This window comes from Akebia trifoliata, chromosome 10, assembly GCF_017979445.1.
Source record: "Akebia trifoliata isolate Shusen 1 chromosome 10, ASM1797944v1, whole genome shotgun sequence".
Lineage (NCBI taxonomy): Eukaryota > Viridiplantae > Streptophyta > Magnoliopsida > Ranunculales > Lardizabalaceae > Akebia > Akebia trifoliata.
Genome location: NC_141384.1, coordinates 31299481 through 31319142, shown reverse-complemented (window position 1 = coordinate 31319142; position 19662 = coordinate 31299481). Strand labels below are relative to the sequence as shown.

At 34.3% G+C, this 19662-nt stretch overlaps 1 protein-coding gene and 1 pseudogene across 4 annotated transcripts; both read left to right on the top strand.

The window, feature by feature from the left end:
* The first annotated feature begins 8632 nt into the window (after nt 1–8632).
* Nucleotides 8633–12683, top strand: LOC147393887 (BTB/POZ domain-containing protein At3g05675 pseudogene; annotated as a pseudogene). 3 transcript variants are annotated; one of them, XR_015181968.1, is made up of 3 exons: nt 8633–8937; nt 10533–10648; nt 11201–12683. The product of XR_015181968.1 is annotated as a BTB/POZ domain-containing protein At3g05675 pseudogene, transcript variant X2 (transcript). The 3 variants fall into 3 exon arrangements; XR_015181969.1 differs by lacking the exon at nt 10533–10648 and adding an exon at nt 9576–9669; XR_015181967.1 differs by lacking the exon at nt 10533–10648 and having other exon boundaries at nt 8634–8937.
* A 2070-nt stretch (nt 12684–14753) lies between these two features.
* On the top strand, nt 14754–18583 carry LOC147393886 (uncharacterized). The gene is made up of 3 exons (XM_086455233.1): nt 14754–15157; nt 16513–16661; nt 18176–18583. Exons 1-3 carry the CDS (start codon nt 14972–14974, stop codon nt 18312–18314), a joined length of 474 nt encoding a protein of 157 aa, XP_086311359.1. The 5' UTR covers nt 14754–14971; the 3' UTR covers nt 18315–18583.
* The last annotated feature ends 1079 nt before the right edge of the window (nt 18584–19662 follow it).

Sequence of the window (19662 nt, the reverse complement as noted above, 5' to 3'; positions counted from 1 at the left end):
ATATAACTCTCAAACCCAAAAACTATAAAGTAGTCTTGTTGATCAAATATCAATGTCATAGCTAAAAGTTTGGATCATAATTAATATTTTGCTTTGTAAAATCTAATCTTTGTCACATTTTATTTCACTATTTTAAAATTTTATTTTAAGGTGGAGATAATGTGAACCTAAATTCAAAACGTCATCGCATTACAGTTATTTGTTTTATATACACAGCTTGATAAGTGTGACATACTCTCTCACCTTTCACGGATAAGAAAAGTTGGTAGTTGCAAACACAAACTTTACAATAACATTAAACAATTTATAATTAGAAGTTTGAACTGACATTATTACATAGAAAAATGCTGGAATGACACAAATGGAGACATAAAAGTGACAAAAAAAAATGATGTGGTGGCGCGTGCATATCCGTAGATGCTTTTTACTTGTATCTCGCAGAAAAGCATCTACAGTAATGTGCACGACACCACATCATTTTGTCACCTATGTGTCACCCCAGCACGACTCTATTACATATTGTCCTCTCTACACTGTAGATCCCTTTACTTGAATGGAGGCCCTCACAAGAGAAAGTATTATAAATTAGTACCTTTATCGGAGTATTATTTTGGAAATCATCCCAATTTGATAACTAAGTGGATAGGTGTTCAATAACGTTGACATGACCTCAAGATTGTAGCTCATATTGCACTTCCTCCATGAAAAGCATCTATAGTTCCTACGCACTTTCATGTTAGGAAAGTGCAACATGTGGTACGATCTTGACGTCACTCCAGCACGACTCTACTTCAATTCAAGGTTTTATTATGACCTCCTTAATGAAATGCCTACATTATGTAAATTTTAGATATCTTGCATTTTATGATTTAGTTTTTCTTGAAGATTTTTATTCTTGCTACCTTTCTAGTTATAATTCCAATTAGAAAAAAATATTCAAGTTGAAGATTCTAAAATAGATGAGAAGAGGGCCCAAAAGAATCTAAATGAAAATAGTGAAAATAAATATGAACCCAAATCTTTGGGATAGGGCTTTGGTGTTATTGTATATGCAAACTCATGATTCCTTGAATGAAATAATGACTGTTACCATCATGGGATTGGCATACTAGTAAAATTAACGACAAAGGTTTACTCCCTCTAGCCGTGTGTCCTAAATTGGGTGGCCTATTATTAACTTATCATGTTGCATGTTGAGAAACTTCTGTGAAATCAGGTGTGTGACGGTAGGAACTAATCCCATCCCAAAATGTGTGTGAACACATTGCTTTATATAAAAAATAAAAAACTGCTATCTCATTATATCATGTAAAGTGACATCATCAATAGATGAGATAAGAGCACACTTTTGGTACGGATCAAGGATTTGAAATGCAATTAAGAACCGCTCTGACATCTTATTGGATCGGTTCTGGATCAACCATGACCCAATCTGAGATTTTTATTTATTTATTATAGTAACATATATTAAATATTAAATTTCATCAAAGTGACTATGTGACACAACACATAAAATTTTAATGCAATAGAGGGAAGACCTAATTTTAGAGCATTCTTAGGTGGGGTTACCTTAAGTGGAAAGACCATAATGGTTTAGCATCCTTAATTAAACATTACTTCTTGTGAAAATGACAACCATTAATAAATGGTCTCGAGTGCCCTCTTGTGCCTTCAAAAGCTAACGACATGTTGCTTATCACATTGTTAAAGAGTACATTTCAGACCATGTCTTGTATTTTTATTTTATTTTTCCCTCTCCAAAGTAAATTAGGCCATGAAAGACACCCTTGAAGCTTTGGTTGTATTTGATTGGTTCATGTTCATGATGATATCACATATCAGTAGGTGCACTGATTTGAGTAACCAACTCAGCTATCATAAGGACTGACTTGTGTTCCACAGGACACCTTTTTGACAGCACTATCCACCAAATGTCTCTTTACTTATGATTTAATATATATGTATATAAATTAAACTGCCTTCACACATTGCACAATGCAGATTTTAAATTTTGATCCTCTTTTGGATCTTAATAATGGGAAATCTTAATAATTGGATTTGAAGGAAAACGAATGAGTTTGATATGCGTAGTTTTCTATATTATTTTTTTTTACTGAAAGCTTCATATGATACATGCTAAAGTATTGTTACGTGGCATTTTTAACGTGACATGATATGTTGTGTATGGGGGGGAGAGTATATTCATGATTGTAACATGTTACCTCGACTAAAGCGGATCCTCTGTAGCACCTTATAGCACAGATCCAATAGATGAGAGAGAGTTTTCTTGGTAAAAAAGAAATTAACTTCTCAACCTCTTGTGATCATGATTTAGATCTGATTAAAAAATTAAAAAAAACAATTTTTTTCCTCTAGATCAATGCCTTTGAAAATGAACAACTACTGAACAACCAATATTTTAAGTGTGGGATCTAAGTGTATGGCTGAGTTGGCGCTCTTTCAACCGTTGGATATGTGCTATAGGAACCGTGTGCTACATAGGATCCGCTTCCTGCCTCAACATATATGATTGAAAGTTAGATTCTTGTCCTTTTCTTTGAAGTCAGAACTAAGCACCAAACAAACGGATAACAAGACACACTATCCATTAACCAATGAGTACAGATCATATGCACCCAGGTTTGAGGATTGAAACCCTCCTCCCGCACCTCAACACATGCCATGTAAGTCACAATCCAAAGAAATTTTAAAAAAGAGAGATCTTAGTCATTAAGTCCTTAGATTATTATGTGGCATGTGTTGAGGTGTGGGAGGAGGGTTCAATCCTCCACCTTGGGTGCTTACGATCCAGATTCTTAACCAATACTGTATATGGTGGGACAATACAACTGCAGGTAACTCTTGATAGCTACAAAATAATATCACTAATCATGTATCAATTGTATAATAAACTTATACACATGTGGAGCGCTAAAATCACATGATAACTATCATGGAGAGTTGACTTTAAAATATATAAAATGGAATAAAAAAGGGTGAGCAAATGAGTCGTGATAGTCTGATGCTTTTTTTTTCCAGGCGTCCACCTATGCTCCCATCACATAATTGTAGATCATTTGCCTCGGAATACACAAGAAAAAAAATTTATGATTCTGTAATTGCTACGTTAGGGAGAGTATTGGGGAATGTCGAAAAAAAGGGACGTCGAATTATCACTAGTCTAAGCAAATAGAGAATCTAATTTTATTTATTTATTTATTTTAGTAACTTAGAAGTGTTTTTCCAAGTGCATTCCTCCCTCTCTCCCTCTACAAATGTATGATAGGCATGTGATGCAAGAAATCTTTTTTTTATTGTATTTATTTTAAGATTATTATATTTCACACTTCAAGACAATCGAATGGCCTCGAACCAATAAGGTATAATTGTATTGTAGCTTGAACAGGAAAGAACAATTTTTGTGTGTGTGTGTGTGTTTACATTTAGCTGTGAAGGTAGGATTTTGATCTGAAAGCTATGGTATTATTACACAGATTTTACCACCTCTACAAGATGGCTCTTTTAAATACATTTTAGGTGAAAATAGCATTAGAGATTTAGTATGTTTCCTCTTAAAAAGTAATTTTATTTTGGTTGAATTTTTTCAAAATGAATAATCTTATTTTATTTGAATTTTTTTCAAATGACAAAATTTTCAATTCCTATGCTGCCCCCATATCTTGTCAATGAAATCCACACTAAAACTAAAATTATTCATATTTTTCTAAGAAATCCCTCTATAATCTATTAAAAAAATTTAAACAATGTTATTACTAAAATAACATGAGCGTGACACATGCATTCCTCACAATTTTTATAATTTACAAGGATATAAATTTATTTTATAAACATTTCATTTTTTTTTTTTTTTTCTATTCAAATCTGATCTGACAGGTCCATGTAAGCTAACATTGAAAATGAGCTTTGTTAAATAATCTTGAGCATCTAAAAACTAAAGTTTCTTGACAATCTTATCGGTGAAACTGTTTCCTTACTAACATAGTAAGATTTTAAGTCTTACTAAAGGTCGTTTTGCCCAAATGAATAACCACTTCAGAAATCCAACACCACAGTCCTCTAAGTTTGTTCGAAAAACTCAGATCCAAAAAAAATATATATATCAATTTTTTTTCTTCTTCTTTTAAACTAGGTTCAACGTTTTAAAAATGGACGGTTAACGAACTTCCACATAATACCCAAACTTAAGAATGAACTTCAAAGGTGAAAAATAACTTCTTCTTTTTTTCTTCAAAAATAATAGAATTTTGTCCTCTACAACCCTAAAGCATCGGATTATGTTTTTGGGTGCCAAGAAGGTGAGCCCAAGGACCCTTAGTAAGGTTAGGGGGACTCATTTTCTTATTATTTTCAGATCATAACGTGAATAATGATATGTAATTCTCATTACCTGATGATATTTGATCTAGGAAATATTTTAGATGGAATCTCGAAATTTAATTAAAAAATAATAATAATTTTGCCCTGGGGGTGTGTTTGGAAGTGGGAGTTAATCGGAGTTGGAATTGGAATCAGTGGAGTTAGTTATAACTCCTCAAATAAACTCTAATATTTGGTTTGTCTAGGAATTCAACCTAGGAATTGTAAAAAAAAAAAACTTCAACCCTTGAATTTTGATAAGATAGATTATGACTTAGGTGCTGTTTGTTAAACTGAAAAAAACAAGTGCTGAATAGCATTAAACGCTGAAACTAATAAGCGCTGAATTTAAGTGCTAAAAAAGTTGTTTGTTTAGATGCTGAATCATGTTTGTTACACATTGCTGAAACTGATAAATTGTCTTTGTTACCCTTACAATCATATTATACATTATTTGCATGTTTTAAATGCTTATTTATTATCAAACACAATAAAATATATTATTTCTTATAAAATTAAAATACAATTTATTTTTAAATAATAAATAATACTCAAATCTTCAATTTATAAATAATAATTTCTATTTATAAAAGCCCACAAATTTCAAATTAAAAATAATAATGTCATACAAGTCACCAAAATTTGAAATCAACTTTAAAAAGAACTTAATTTTTTATGAATAATTTTCGATGGAAATGAAGGATGTGTAATTATAAAAGCACCTATGAATTAATAAGGGCAACCCACACTATAGCCATTTTTTGTTTTGTTTTATATGGATTAAAATTTTTGGAATGACCAAATTTTTAGTGAGGATAATTTATATGGTCTAGAGATCATCCTCACCAAAAATCAATTTATTTTGAAACTTCTAACTCGTTAAAAATAGTTTTCAAAAAAAAAAAAAAAGGACAATTTACGATTCTTGAACTTGTTTTGATAGGGTTAAAAGTTTCAAGATGTGCTGATTTTTTGTGAGAATGATCTCCTCATTGTAGAGATCATCCTCACCAAAAATCAACTCATTCCAAAAATTTTAACCCATATAAGACAAAATAATTTAGCTATGGTGTGGGTTTATTAATTTGTGGGGTGTCTATATACTTATCCATGGGATATAAGAGGTAATATCCTTTTAAGAATAAGGGCATAGTTGTCCATGCTCAAAAAAACAAGGGCATACTTGTCCGTGTTGAAAAAGCGAAGTGCTTACCGCTTCAGCACTTTTTTTCAGCATCAAAATAGTGCTAAATTTTTTTCACTTATTTTCAACAATAAGCACGAGTAAACAAACGCGCTATTTTGACAAAAGTGCTGAATTTAATTTTTTTCAGCAATAAGCACTGAAAAATAGCGCAAACAAACACCACCTTAGTCGAGTGAATTTGGTTTTATGTTTTTTTTTATATATATAAATAATTAACATTAATTATTAATTTAAATATTTATTATATTAAATAAATATGATTAAATATTTTCTTCTCACTTTATTTCATTATAAATTATAATTATTTAAATATAAAATTCATTTTATAAGTAATGAAAGTGAGTTAAACGATTAATATTCAAGATGATCGAGCAAGTCAATTCGGTTTTTGAGATGAAACGGCATATTAAGATTTAGAGTAAGTTTTGTCTTACTAACTTAGCAAGATTTCTAATCTTATTAAAGGTTGTAAAGATCACTTTATAACACCTAAAAGCATGATCTGATGCCACATGGATGTAGAGGATGAAATTCTATAAATTTTGAAGAAAACAAAACTTATAAAAAATTATTTTCCACAGTTAAATTTTAATTTTAAATTTAGGAGTTTAGCAACCGTCCTTTTTCAAAGCAATAAATCATTCAAATCAAGGCGGAGATAGGGATGAATCCGTATCTAACACAAATCCGAATCGAGTTAAGGGGCATCAACTCATATTCGACCCATACTTTTCTTTGGATCTACTCTAAACCCGATAAATTCAAATCACTTGAATTTTGGATAAAATCAAACCCATTTTATGCCCTATTCTAATCACCTTATTTTATTAAAAAATAATAATTGTTTAAGTAGGAATCCAGATCATAAATAATGTAAAGTAAGTTGAATGATTTACATTAAAACTATCAATGGTCAGGTTTTGGTCCAATCCTGTTTGACCTGCTATGGATTGGGTTTAGGTTTAGTTGTAAAGTCCATTTAACTATCGGGCCAGGCTAAGCCCGTTTAATAATAGGGCCGGGTTTCGGTTTTTAATGTACTCCCGTTGGTTGGCCCAGCCCGCTATACTATATTAGATACAATATACAATAGTCTTATTATGAATTAATTATGGGATTCTTACCTTGTAGTGTTTTTGAAAATGGGTTTGACCCAAACTGCAAATAGGCTGAATGTTGGTGGAAGTGGATCGGGCTTTGATTAAGATTTTATTTATTAAGCCCAACCCAGCCCGATATTAAATGGGTTGGGTTAGGGCCTAATTTTTTAGCATAAAAAGCCCAACTCAAACTTGGTCCATTGACAACCTTTATTTATATACTAGATGACTCATGTGAATCAACTCAATTTTTAGGATTAAAGATTTTTGTTTGGAGTTGTAAATCCCATCCACGCAGGTGGGAGTTTTAACTCCTTTAAAATTGGGAGGGAGTTGAGGACCTTCTTGGAGTTGCAACTCCATGGAATTGGTGAACCAAACAACCAATTAAAATTCTAAGGTGAGAGTTGTAACTCCAACTCCCATTTCCAAACATGCCCTAGGTGTTTTTGGCTAGAGTTTGAAGTTAAGGGTCATTTCATTAGTCTCTATTTAGAGATTAAGGTTAAATGTCCTCAATTTGAAAAACATAGGAGTATCTCAAATATTCACTAAAATAAAGAGGGTTATCTATAAATTACCCTAATATTAAGGGGTACACCATACACCTAAAGAAAAAGAATGACGAAATTTGATTCAGATAACGCAAAGATGTACTTAATGAAGGCGTTGTGGGTGAAAAGTTTGAATTTTGATGAGTCACAATCATCAATGCCTGTGGGATAGTTAGTCTCTTCACTAAAGAACCATAGACTCTACATATAGGTCACACTCGCCCTTCGCTCTGGTTGAGAGACGCTTGAGCCGAGTTCTCCTCCTTCTGAGTCCATACTCTTCGCAACATTCTCAAGTTCCTTCAATCCGTGGCCAAGTCTAACTCAACGATTCACCTCTTCCGTCACAGCCAATCCATCTCAGAACTCCAAGGTCATTGATATGATTTATTGGCAATTTACAATGGTTCTAGTTGAAATTAATTGAGAATTATTGTTTAATTGAAATCCAAAAAAAAGCTGGCAATTGAATTTTATGCTCTGAAATAGTGGTTCTTGCTCTAAACCTTAATTGTCAAATTGTTAAGTTTTTTCATAAACGTCTTTTAGTACTTATGAGATCTCTAAAAACAAGAAACTATTTGGATGTATGTAATCTGTACTCTTAATCCAATTGAAAACCCATCTCTTATTTTGCAGTTTTCATTTTATTTTTTTTATTTTTCCTTCTTCACCACTCACTAAGTTTAATTATATAATGAGTTTAGTAACTCAAACGAGGACGTGTTTTGAACCCAAGTTAGATCATCAACATATAAGACACGGCTCACAGAATAATCAATCTAAAGATGTGGAGTGATTAGTAATCGAGAATAAATAAATTATTGAGTGTATTATAGTCCATAGTTGTCTTAATCAGATCAACTTAATAATTCTAAACCTAGATATATAAGCTTTTTCCTCTATCACGAACCATTCTTTTTCCAGCTGTCCAAGTTTCATCTAATATATAGATTGAAAGATCAAGATGCTCATCAACCAATCATCTAATACAGGCCCCACTTGATGAGAGATGCCTCCCTTTGATTTATTTATTTATTTAATTATGGAAGTTGATAGTCCTTAATGTTCATTATATATCCATCACTAACGTTGGGGGCCGCAATGCAAGTTGGTCTGATATTATCGAAAAAGGACACAAGTTGCTCTGATATGCACTTTTTACAACCAATCATCCAAGGCCTGCTGACTCAAATTATAATCGGATTAAATAATTTTAGAAAATAATATAAATACGTCCTGTATACTTCCTGAAGATAAGTTGCAATCATACTCCGAATCTTCATTTCTTGCCACGTAATCCATAACACACATCTACATAAAAAAATAGTCGGATTGGTGATTTATTTTTTAATTTCATTTTAGGTCTGTGGTAGTGTGGTTACCCTCCCAGGTTCATTATTGGCGCAGAAGGAGACAGAGAGTGTAAGTTTACAATCCAACTCGCAGGAGTACAGTACGCTATAAGTCTGACAAATCGGCCGTCATTGGGAATCTTAATATAATAAAGTAAAGTAAAATAGACGGTTGGATTACCCTCACAAACTTATCTTCCCTCTCATGGCTTCTTCTCTTCGATCTCTGTTTGGTGGTTCTCTGTATACGGCTTAGGAAAAGTATCTAGGGTTTCTCCTCTGCAGAGCCTTTTAAGCGTCTCTGCATATAAATCTTCAGAGCTTCTCCATCGATTTCCTTTCAGGTCAGAAGCCTTTGAATTTCACTGATCGATCTAGTTCTCTGGTTCCTTAATTTTCTTTGAATTTTACGGAATCAATCAGGAATCCGAAGTTTTGTTTGTTTGTTTTTAAATTTTTTTTTCGTTTTCATGTTAAAGTCTTGATTTTGATGTTTAGAAAGCTTAATTAAAAACTCTTAAATGAAACATAATGGGAATTAATCTACCTGAGAAGTCAGTGAAATAGGAATTAAAATGGAAACACATTTAGTGTTTTTTAGAATGTTTGGGTGTCAAAAGTTTTAATTTTGATAACTAATTAACACTGGCGGGTTACATTTACTGAATTTAGTCACTAAGAACACAGGGAAAAATTTTATAGGGCCTATTGTTTGAAAAAAAAAATCTCGACTTCAATTAATTTTGATAACTAATTAATACTGGCGGGTTACATTTACTGAATTTAGTCAATAAGAACATAGGGAAAAAATTTATAGGGCCTATTGTTTGAAAAAAAAAAAAATCTCGACTTGAATTAATTTTGATAACTAATTAACACTGGAGGGTTACATTTACTGAATTTAGTCAATAAGAACATAGGGAAAAAATTTATAGGGCCTATTGTTTGAAAAAAAAAATCTCAACTTGAATTAGTTTGATAGGTGAACGAGTGCTCCTGCTCAAGTTGGATTCTGTTGCGTAGATGTCAATTATTTCGTACCTACTTGCATAATTGTCAATTCCTCGACAAGTTTGGTGAGCTCTCTTGAAAAATTGATCTTGAATCCAATTTGAATTTGATAAATGTATTGCTTGGGAAATATTCGTGAGGGTCAATTTGTATATGCTTAATAGTTAATACTTGTCTCCAAATTGTACTTCTTTTTGTGTTGTGTGGAAGTGTAACAAGAGCAAAAATAAAATAAAAAATAATCACTCAAAGAGCATTGGATTTACATGGTTTGGCAAATAGGCTAGGGAGATCAATCCACTAGAAACAATAAAGATTTCAAGCTCTCAAACCTCTGCAACTCTCTCATCTGCAAGGAACCTCATAGAGCAATCAAAAGCGCAAAAAACATTATTAAAAAATAAAAAAAACCTTGCCCAAAAATACATATATATACCCAGGAAGTTTCTCCTTGAGGAGCTGCCCCAAACCCCCGAATGGGCCTTTCGGGTAGCCTGACTGGTACTTTCGGGCCAATCCCTTATGCTCAGAAAAGGACCGTTTACTTTTGATTTGCCTCTTGAAGCCCAATCCCAACAAGAATACTAGACTTATCGCAATAGTTTGGAAATAAACTTTTCATCTCGGAAAGAGAATCCTCTGAAGGATTACCTCGATGGACCATGGATATTAGGTATTAGACCTTACATTCATATGTATTCAACTCAATATCCTAATCATTATTTCTACCAAATGCAATTCCATTCATAGTATAGAAGGATAGCTGTTTCTTCTTTCTTGTTTCCATGATTAAAGTATTATCTGCCAAACTTGATCTAATTTAACAAGTTTGGGAGAAAATCCTTGAGTTATATTATTGTTCAATATTGAATACTCTGGTGGGAAAACTTATTTGTTTTTTCTTACTACGTTTGGGCTTTGGGCACAGATCTTTGTTCATCATCAAAGCCTTTTCCCAAAAATCTGGGTCAAGATTCGTGCTAGGATATTGTGCCCCTTTTATATAAAAAACACATCTACATGAAGAGAATATCCAAAAAAAAAGTAAGTTTGATTATGGTACTGGGCCTTTAGTTCACAGAGGTCTGACAGACCCCTTTTTTCCTTGGTTCTATTTGTTGATCTTAGGATATGTTGACGCATTTCTTTTAACACCATCTAATGTGGCCCATATGCACAACTCAAGGGCTGATTTCTGGTGAGGAGGATCTCTTCACGAGAGGACAGTCTGCTATGACATTTCTATGTTTATCAAAAGGATATTCCCAGTCAAAAGATTCTGGACTTACTTGAACTCCTCATGTGATCAGGTTATAAGTTTCAAAAAGGGTTGGATTTTGTGAATGGTGAGCTGATCATCCTCACCAATAGTCAGCCTCTGAGTTTGACTTATCTCCATGTAGCACCTTGAGAATTTCAACCTATCCCAACAGATATTTATAATTATTTGTTGCAAAAGATTATGTATATCCAGTGTTTCACATATATTTAATGTTATTTCAAATTGCTTTTTTTAATTTTTATAAATAAGATTCCATTGAACTTCTCTTTCTTGAACTTATCTTGATTCATTTCATTCTGCTACACATCAATCAGGAAAACTTTGCTTTTTGTCATATAAAGCATGAATCTTCTTGTATTTATTTTAACATATGGACAAAGCCGGGGTAGCCAAGACCTATGAACTTGGTGATCAGACCACTAGTGATATCATTCTTCGTTTGAGAAACAGAGAGGGAAGACCTGAGTGGTTCTACTGCCACTCCTCTATTCTTATAAAGAAGAGCAAATTCTTTGCAGACCAGCTCTCTCGTCCCGATTCTACCAACTGCATTGAGGTTCACTGCTCAGAATCTGATTACGATTACCATGTTAAGCTTTTGAGGTTGCTGTACGTATCTACGGACTTACTTGTGGACTCATGGGACTCTGTGAGAACTGCTCTGGGGGTTCTCCATACATCAGTTTCCTTGCATTGTGAAGAGATCACCCAGAGCTGCATCCAATACTTGGAGGCCGTGCCTTGGGAGGACAAGGAAGAAGAAGAGATCCTGAAAGCAGTCTCTGGGTTGGGTGCATTAGCCATGCCCATATTAGCCCGGATCCAACCCGTCGATCCAAATGCCACGAAGGATGTTTTCCTCTCAGCTATTCGCTTTGCTACATCCGCTATTGGATCATCTCCTCCTTTCACTGATGAACTTAAAACATCTGCTCAAGAACAAGTAGAATACATGCTAGTTGAAGACGAAGACATGCCATTGGTTGTAGCCAACGACGAAGTAAAATCTGAAGTCAAGTTATGTCTTTCCAATGCGTTCTCTTTATTTATGAAGGAGCTAGCCCCCCTTCTGTCAGAATCTGACCCATTGTTTAAGACAGAGGAGAATAAAGTCCTGCAGAGTTTATCTGATTTGGAATGGATGTGTAGCATACTCCCCAAGATGGATTTAATGAAGGATTTTGTTTCCAATTGGGTTGAGATTTCAGATTATGTCTTGGGAGTAATTCAAGACAAGAAATTTGATTCCATCATGTGGGATGTGAAAGTGAAGCTGATAGAAGTGGCTGCAAAGGTCTTGGAGGCCGTTGGCTATGGGAATGTCATTCTTCCATCACCGGCCCGGGTGCAGTTACTGAAGATATGGCTTCCATATATAAGGAAGATGAAGCCTCTATTGGATGCCAAGGGTAGTGAGGAGATGGGTTTTCCATACAAGATGGATGATGACCTATGCCAAGGCATCGAAGGAGCGATCATCTCATTGGTGCTGGCACTGCCATCAAATGACCAAGCTGACATTATGGCCGACTGGATGCAGACTGAGCAGGTGAGGTATCCTGACTTAAGTGAGGCTTTTGAGGTTTGGTGTTACAGAGCGAAGTCTGCAAAGAGAAGATTATTGGTTGGGTTTGACGAGGTTGGCAATGCCACTATCAGCCTCTAATAATTCTTCTGATAAAATGTGACCAAATGTGATGGGTAGTGTTTTCCATCTGAAAATAATTGGGATAAAGCAATGTTATTTATGGATAATGATTTCATTGCTTAATGATGACAGAAGTGAACTTTTTTTCATCTCTCTCTAACCCCCTCCTCCCCCCCCTCATATCCTCAACTTCATTAAGTGGCATGTCATGGTGAGAGTCATAGACCCGCATCTGTAGTTGATGTTATTTTGAAACTACTATATATATATACATCCAATCTGATTAAGGCACCTTTTGGATGGACAATAACCGGGACTCCAAGGTATGGGTTGGATGATTGTGTTTAGTAGCTTGTTTGTTTCTTAATGGTAATTAGACTCATTGTGTTAATTGTCTGCAGCAAAGAATATTTCTTTTCAGATGATGAGGAACTGAGGATCCTCTGATCTGATTGGTGTTTTTGGTTGCATAAAGCTGGTTCTGTATTTGATTGTTCAAGCAAAAACATGTGATTGTTCTTCGAGTAACTTCTGGTATTCATTCCAATAACTTTGCAGAGTTTAGTTCCCTTTTAGTTGGTCTAATGCTTCTTGCAATCTCAGCAAGAAACATCATTATAAAGTCTTGACTCTGCATTATTGGGAACTCGATCACATATTAAAACAAGTGCTGGATAGGTTTTGGTAATCTAGCATGGAGAGCGGTCCATGCTGATGGAGAAGCTGATTAAGTTGCAGATTTTCTAGCCAAAGAGTGCTTATTGTTCCAAGCTTAATCTTACCCTTTTATGTTCTTTTTATCTTTCCCTCATCCTACTACCAAGTTTGCCTTTTGGGGAGATCCTTATCTCTTGTAAATTTGGGGATTTTTTTTTTCTCTTGTAAGACTGTTCCCATGTTCCCATATTAATACATTCCACTTGCTTGCTTAGCCAAAAAAAGTTAAAAAAGAAATGTGATCATGATTCATGAACCAGGTATGGAGTCACAGATGGGGTAGCTCATACATTCAAGGCAACCAAATGAACAACTTTGGGAGGGAAGAAGGATGTGATGAGGAAGAGTGAGAGATCTTAAATTAAGCTCAAAGGTAGGTTCTGCTATTATGTAAGAATGTCTGGATGAGAAATCTAACTTGGATTCCGATCAGCTATGTTAGGAAATTCATTGGGTCCGCTGTGGATGTTGGTGCTCTTGCTCTGTAGTTCTGCAACGTTGAGTTGAATTGGTGTTCAGCCATTCCTTCAAGCTATAGCTTGCTTGGCCCTCACAAGCAGCTCTAGTCTAAACAATCATCACGTCCAACACAAGATACACCCAATGTGGCAATTGGTCCGGTGAAGCATATATCCCTATCCATATCTGATTCTAAATAATTTGGATATACATATCTGATTTTGTTAAGGATATTTAATGCGGATATCCAAGTCAGATGTATATAACTTATTGCCAGTAGAATGGAAAAACCCTAATTTTGGGTTGAGAAATATTTTCCCTGCTCAATAAAGATTTTTAGCCTTACAAAGGGTTGTTTTGCTCAAATGATTTATCACATTGGCAATCCAACACCACACCCCTTCAGATTTCATGGAAAAACTCAAAGAAAGGTGAATGGACCGAACTTCCATGTAACTCCCAAATTTAAAATTAAAATTCAAAGGTAAAATTTTTTTTTTTTTTCCACCCTGAAAATCTGATCATGGTTTTGTATGCCACAAATTGAACCCAAGGACCCTTAGTGAGGGTGAAATCCTTACTAACTTAGTAAGGTTAGTTGGACTCTTTGTCTACTCTAGTCAAGAGTCAAGACCAACTTATACGGACTAATACAAGACGTGAACAAAGTGGAATTGGGGGCCATAAGGCCCACTTGACCTTTGTGCACCCATAAACATGGTTTTAAATTTCGTTCGGGATCGAGACGACTCTGATGAGTTCAACGATATGAGTAGACAAGTCATCTCAAAGGCATATTTATTCTGACTCGAAGGCAGTGGTCAAAATCTAATTCGAGACTACTCAAGTAAATCGGATGTCTCGGCCGAGACGACTCGGTCTCGTTCCTACCCATAATTAACTAGAAAAATAAAGTAAAGACGCTCTTAATAAAATAACCACAACTTTACTCTACAATTAGAAGGGTCCCACGTAAACCACACCAACTTAATGATGGCTTTCATAAATAAACCAAAACGAATATCAACGCCCAATCGAAAGGCTAAAAACAACAAGGACCTGATTGGCATTGGCTCCTCTACACTTATTCTCTTCGTGTTCTGGTTTTTCATTTGTTGAGGGTTCGAAGTTCGAGCTCTCTCCTTCTCCTTTACAAAAAAGGAAATATAATATAAAAAGAAGAGATCTGTTTAGTGGTTGATGGATTGAGAGGTTCTTCACTTCTTCTGAATCTGATCAGAAAGAAAGAAAGAAAAAAAAAATGGGGAAGATCTATGGAGAGAGAGTGGCCCCACCAGATCAGAACAAGAACACGGAGTGGTTTATGTACCCAGGTGTATGGACCACATACATCTTCATCCTCTTCTTCTCATGGCTCTTGATCTTGTCTCTCTTCGGTTGCACCCCTGGCATGGCCTGGACCATTCTCAATCTCTCCCATTTCGTCGTAAGCATCATCATCACCTCTTTTTTTTTTAATTTAATTCTGTATTTAAATTTTGATTTAGATTATGAATCTGTGCTTCTTTTGGTTAGGTTTTTTTTTTTGATTGATTGATTCTTAGAAAGAATAATAAAACCTAGGTATAGATAGTTTGGGCAAAATTCCATTTAATTGTTAACAAACCCATGAATCTGACATCTTGTGAACCTCTTGTAGATGTCCCCTTTCGACTTTCATGAAATAATTTGAAAGTTGAGAACCCATGTATTATTATTATTATTGATCAGATGTTAGGGTACTAACTTTATTTTGCTGATCTCTACTCTAGAGGTTGATTTATATAAAATTAAACATCAATTTATCTCTATGTATACTAAAAAAAAAAAAAAACTTAAAAAACATCTAAGTGCATTTTATCAATCACCACACTACTAAAAAGTAAGAAAAGATACATAAAAATGAGCAAGCAAGTGCTACTATGTGATCCAGTTTTGGTGCCTTACCATGTTTGACTATTTCCATATTACTGTAAATAAATCAATCAAAGGAGAATATAGAACAATAAACAGGGATTTAAGCGGTTCCCTCAAAATTGAGGTACATCCACACCGATTCCACTTTGAAGAGAAAACTCTCTATAACTGATTATATGTGAATAAATAGAATTATATAATCCTGAAAAACTTTACTAGGGTTTTACATATCATCAGTGAAAGTACGAAAATACCCTTTGGTAATTCCTTGTGGACATGTATCATCACACTCCACTAACCATAACAACTACCTGAAGAGAAAAGTAGCAAATTTATCCTATGCAATTGTTTTTTATTTATTGAAATGTGATGCAAACTTTTGATAGATGGGATTTTTAATCAAGCATTTAATTGTGTCACTGCATTTTAATTTTATTTATTTATTTATTTATTGATAAAGGAGAAAAATAGAAAACAAAAGGGCAGGTCGAGGTGACCGACCAAGAAAAGAAAACAGCAAAACAGAAGGACAAAAGACTTAAGGTTCTGCAATATTGCAAACACTATCCCACTGAACTAGGAAATCTTCAAAGATAACCCCTTTGAACTCCTTGAAAACCTTGCACCAGGAGAACAGAAACCCAAGGTCCTACATTTAATTTTGGTTATCCAAAATGTATCCTTTTCTGCTTGAGTACTTGTGGTGGTGGTGGTGTTGAACTCATGGTTGGAGTGCTAACTATTGTATATGCATCTATTTATTTGTCACTTTAGATTCTAAACTTATGCTTGCACTCTATGTTGCCACGTTATCTTTTTCACTCTTAGTTTAGGTCATCTAATACCTTTATTTAACTTGATTGAGGACTATGGCTCTTCCTTCAGGTTACATATCATTTCTTTCATTGGAAGAAGGGAACTCCATTTGCTGAAGACCAGGGTATCTATAATGGGTTGACTTGGTGGGAGCAGATTGAAAATGGCAAGCAGCTCACTTGCAATAGAAAGTTTATGACTGTTGTTCCTGTGGTGTTGTGAGTATACTTCTAACATATATATATCTTGGATCGTCTGAATTTGACTCCTTTTTGGAGTTGGGGATATTACAGTAATTTTCAGGGAAACACACAGATGAGTTGTTTTCCCCTTTTTTGTTCACATGGATGGGTCCAAGGTTTCTTAGTTGTGTATAACTTGGTATGCATGCTCAATATTTCTATTTTTTTTTAAACTTTTGTCGTTGTTAAGTGTGTAAATTTTGTGGTGCAAAATTCTGTTATGGGTTGGTTTCATTTATATATTGTTTGGGCAGTTTTAGGTGGCATTCGTTCAAGTCTTTGAAATTCAACATTAATTTATCAACTTATGGTCACAGGGAGGATTTTTTTCTCTGATCTAATATGTGTCTTTAAGGGCTCAAACAATTCCAAAATATAAAGGTCATAATTAATCTTTTAAAAATAATTACTTTATTGATTTACTGAAGGAACATTTTAGAAGGTTGCAACTTGGTATTTGGTGTTCGAGAGTGATAATACCCATAACTGGGTTTTTTTTCTCACATTTTTTTTTCTGATCTATTTTTAAAGCTCATCAAAGGATGTTGAATTTCAAGGTTTTGCCTGATCTCAAATCATAAAAAGGATTTCTGACCATGATATACTATTCTGAGGTGATAGGGATATGTGCCTGTCAAATGAAACTGTTCTTGCTTCCTTAAACCATGAAAATAATTGGATTATAATTTAGGTTGCTGAGCTAATCTTACTAGTGATGAGCTTGTGTTCGTATAGCTTGAAAAACACAAAGATAAACAATCTATTTTCACAAGCCCATAGTTTAACTCAGAGTTGTAAATGAAGGGAACATGGACATTAGATAAAGTAATTTTACATAATGTGTACCTTGTATTTAATGAGGGGAGATATTTTTCATTGTTCATATGTTTATACTGGTGGAAAATAAAAGTTTTAAGGGAATTTCGGATGCTTATGACAATCATGGTCATAGCTTTTTTGCTAATCATGGTCATTGCTTTTTTTGCTAAACATGAATTTTCTTTACTTTTTCTAACTACCAATCGAGCTAGAAGAGCAATTTGGTCATAGCATTTTTACCTACGGCAATTCATCTTGACAAGTGAATTTCATTTTTTTTATTTATTTGTAACTGAATCATGCCAAATGTTGTATACTTTTGTTATTTAAAAAAAAAGGTTGTATGCTTTTGTTGATATATTTTGTACTAAATTACAAGAATGATACTTATATCATGTACTGATATCTTATTAAAAAATAAAATAAAATAAAGATTATGTATGGATATTCTAGTGTTGGGTGTTCTGCGATATGAGTTTAGTATATATACCGATTATACATTTCTATTCTAAAGCGTGAAAAATGAGGAAGTATAGAACACTGGGGGATGCTTATCATGGATAATTCCTTCATTTTTTTTTTTTGGGTGATATAAACCGATTGAGATGTCGTGAAACCTCAGTGTCGTTTGAACTTATAAGCTTTTTCCCAATGTTATGTTTCTTTGTCAGATATTTGATAGCTTCGCACACGACTGATTACCAACATCCAATGCTCTTTCTCAACACTCTGGCTGTTTTTGTGCTGGTGGTTGCCAAGTTCCCAAACATGCACAAGGTTCGGATCTTTGGAATCAATGCAGACCAGTGAGAACTGGCCCTATATAAGAAACATTGAATTTGGTTCTACTTCTGTAAAAGCAGCTTTTGATCCTTTTTCATTTCTTTTACTCAAATGGTTATATACCTTGTACACAAGTCAGTACTGAAAAAGGTACTCACTGTTTTGGATTAACTAGTTTTTTACCTGGACTTAGTTTTTACAAATCTTTGTTGGATTTGAAAAATAAGTGTATGGTATCTCCATTTGTACGTATAGTATTCTCATATATTTGATAGGATTTTGTGCTGTTCTTTTCACATGTTTCTCCCAACTTTAGAATGTGCTTTTTTTCTCCAAATAACCACACATTGACGTACTCGTGGACCCACTACACATTATCTTTCCAAAGGAATCCATTTTACAAAGTGGCACTAAAACTGAAGTTAGTGAACATGGGCACCCACTCCACACCTCCCAGCAACAATATTATTTTGGATCTAGTCGATTTTGGGACAACCGTATCAGTTGAGGTTTAATCAAATCTGCCTACTCAGTGATGGAATTTAATTGGTTGATTTGATTGGGTTGGGTCACCAACTGTGTAATTTTGCATCTTTAGATACTTAGAAAACTCTAAAGCTTTGAGGCCAGAGAATTAAAATAAGGATCCAAAGTCTGACCAAATGAAGATTGGGTTCTGATCTTAGTAGGGTAGCCATTATCATGGCCAACAACAGCTAAATCAATCTATTTCGATTAATTTGTGCCACTCTTGCGGTCTTAACATCTACTATTCATTTCAACTAAGATAGCTGGTTTATGGTTGGTTTTATGTACTACTTAATTTGCCATCCACCACAATTTTGGCCTACTTGAGATATTAATAATGTAATTTGGTCACCTAATTAACTAAATTGTTGTTCATAGTGGTAATTATCATGAATTTGAGACATGGGAATTCATTCTTGAATCTTGATCTTGACATTGTGGGCTTGAAATGGCTGATAAATTTACATCCTTCCCTATAATGTCTAGCTTTTAAAGGAAGTTGATACCCGACAGAATTTGCTACTTTACAACAAAGTTAGATGCATATATTGACATGGAACAAGATATATGTCAATGCTTCGATGACAAGATAATAAAAATATACATTAAAAGAAGAATTTATTTATGCCATGTAATGATCTTTATCTGCCGAATTAACTCTGAAGACCTCAAATTGATTTGAAACATCTGGGGTTTGTTAATGCGCGGGGGGGGGGGGGGGGGGGGGGGGGGGGGGGGGGTTCGGGGGACATCCTTTTCATCAATTCAATTCTATCTAAAACCTCAAATGAAATGATTGCTTATATGGCAAAATAACATATTTAGAGGCATAATGCACGGTCCCAAT

Coding starts and splice junctions, on each gene's coding strand:
- LOC147393886 (XM_086455233.1), top strand. CDS start 14,972: ATGGGGAAGATCTATGGAGAGAGAGTGGCCCCACCAGATCAGAACAAG. Junction 15,158..16,512: donor TCAATCTCTCCCATTTCGTC/GTAAGCATCATC, acceptor CTCTTCCTTCAG/GTTACATATCATTTCTTTCA. Junction 16,662..18,175: donor ACTGTTGTTCCTGTGGTGTT/GTGAGTATACTT, acceptor TTTCTTTGTCAG/ATATTTGATAGCTTCGCACA.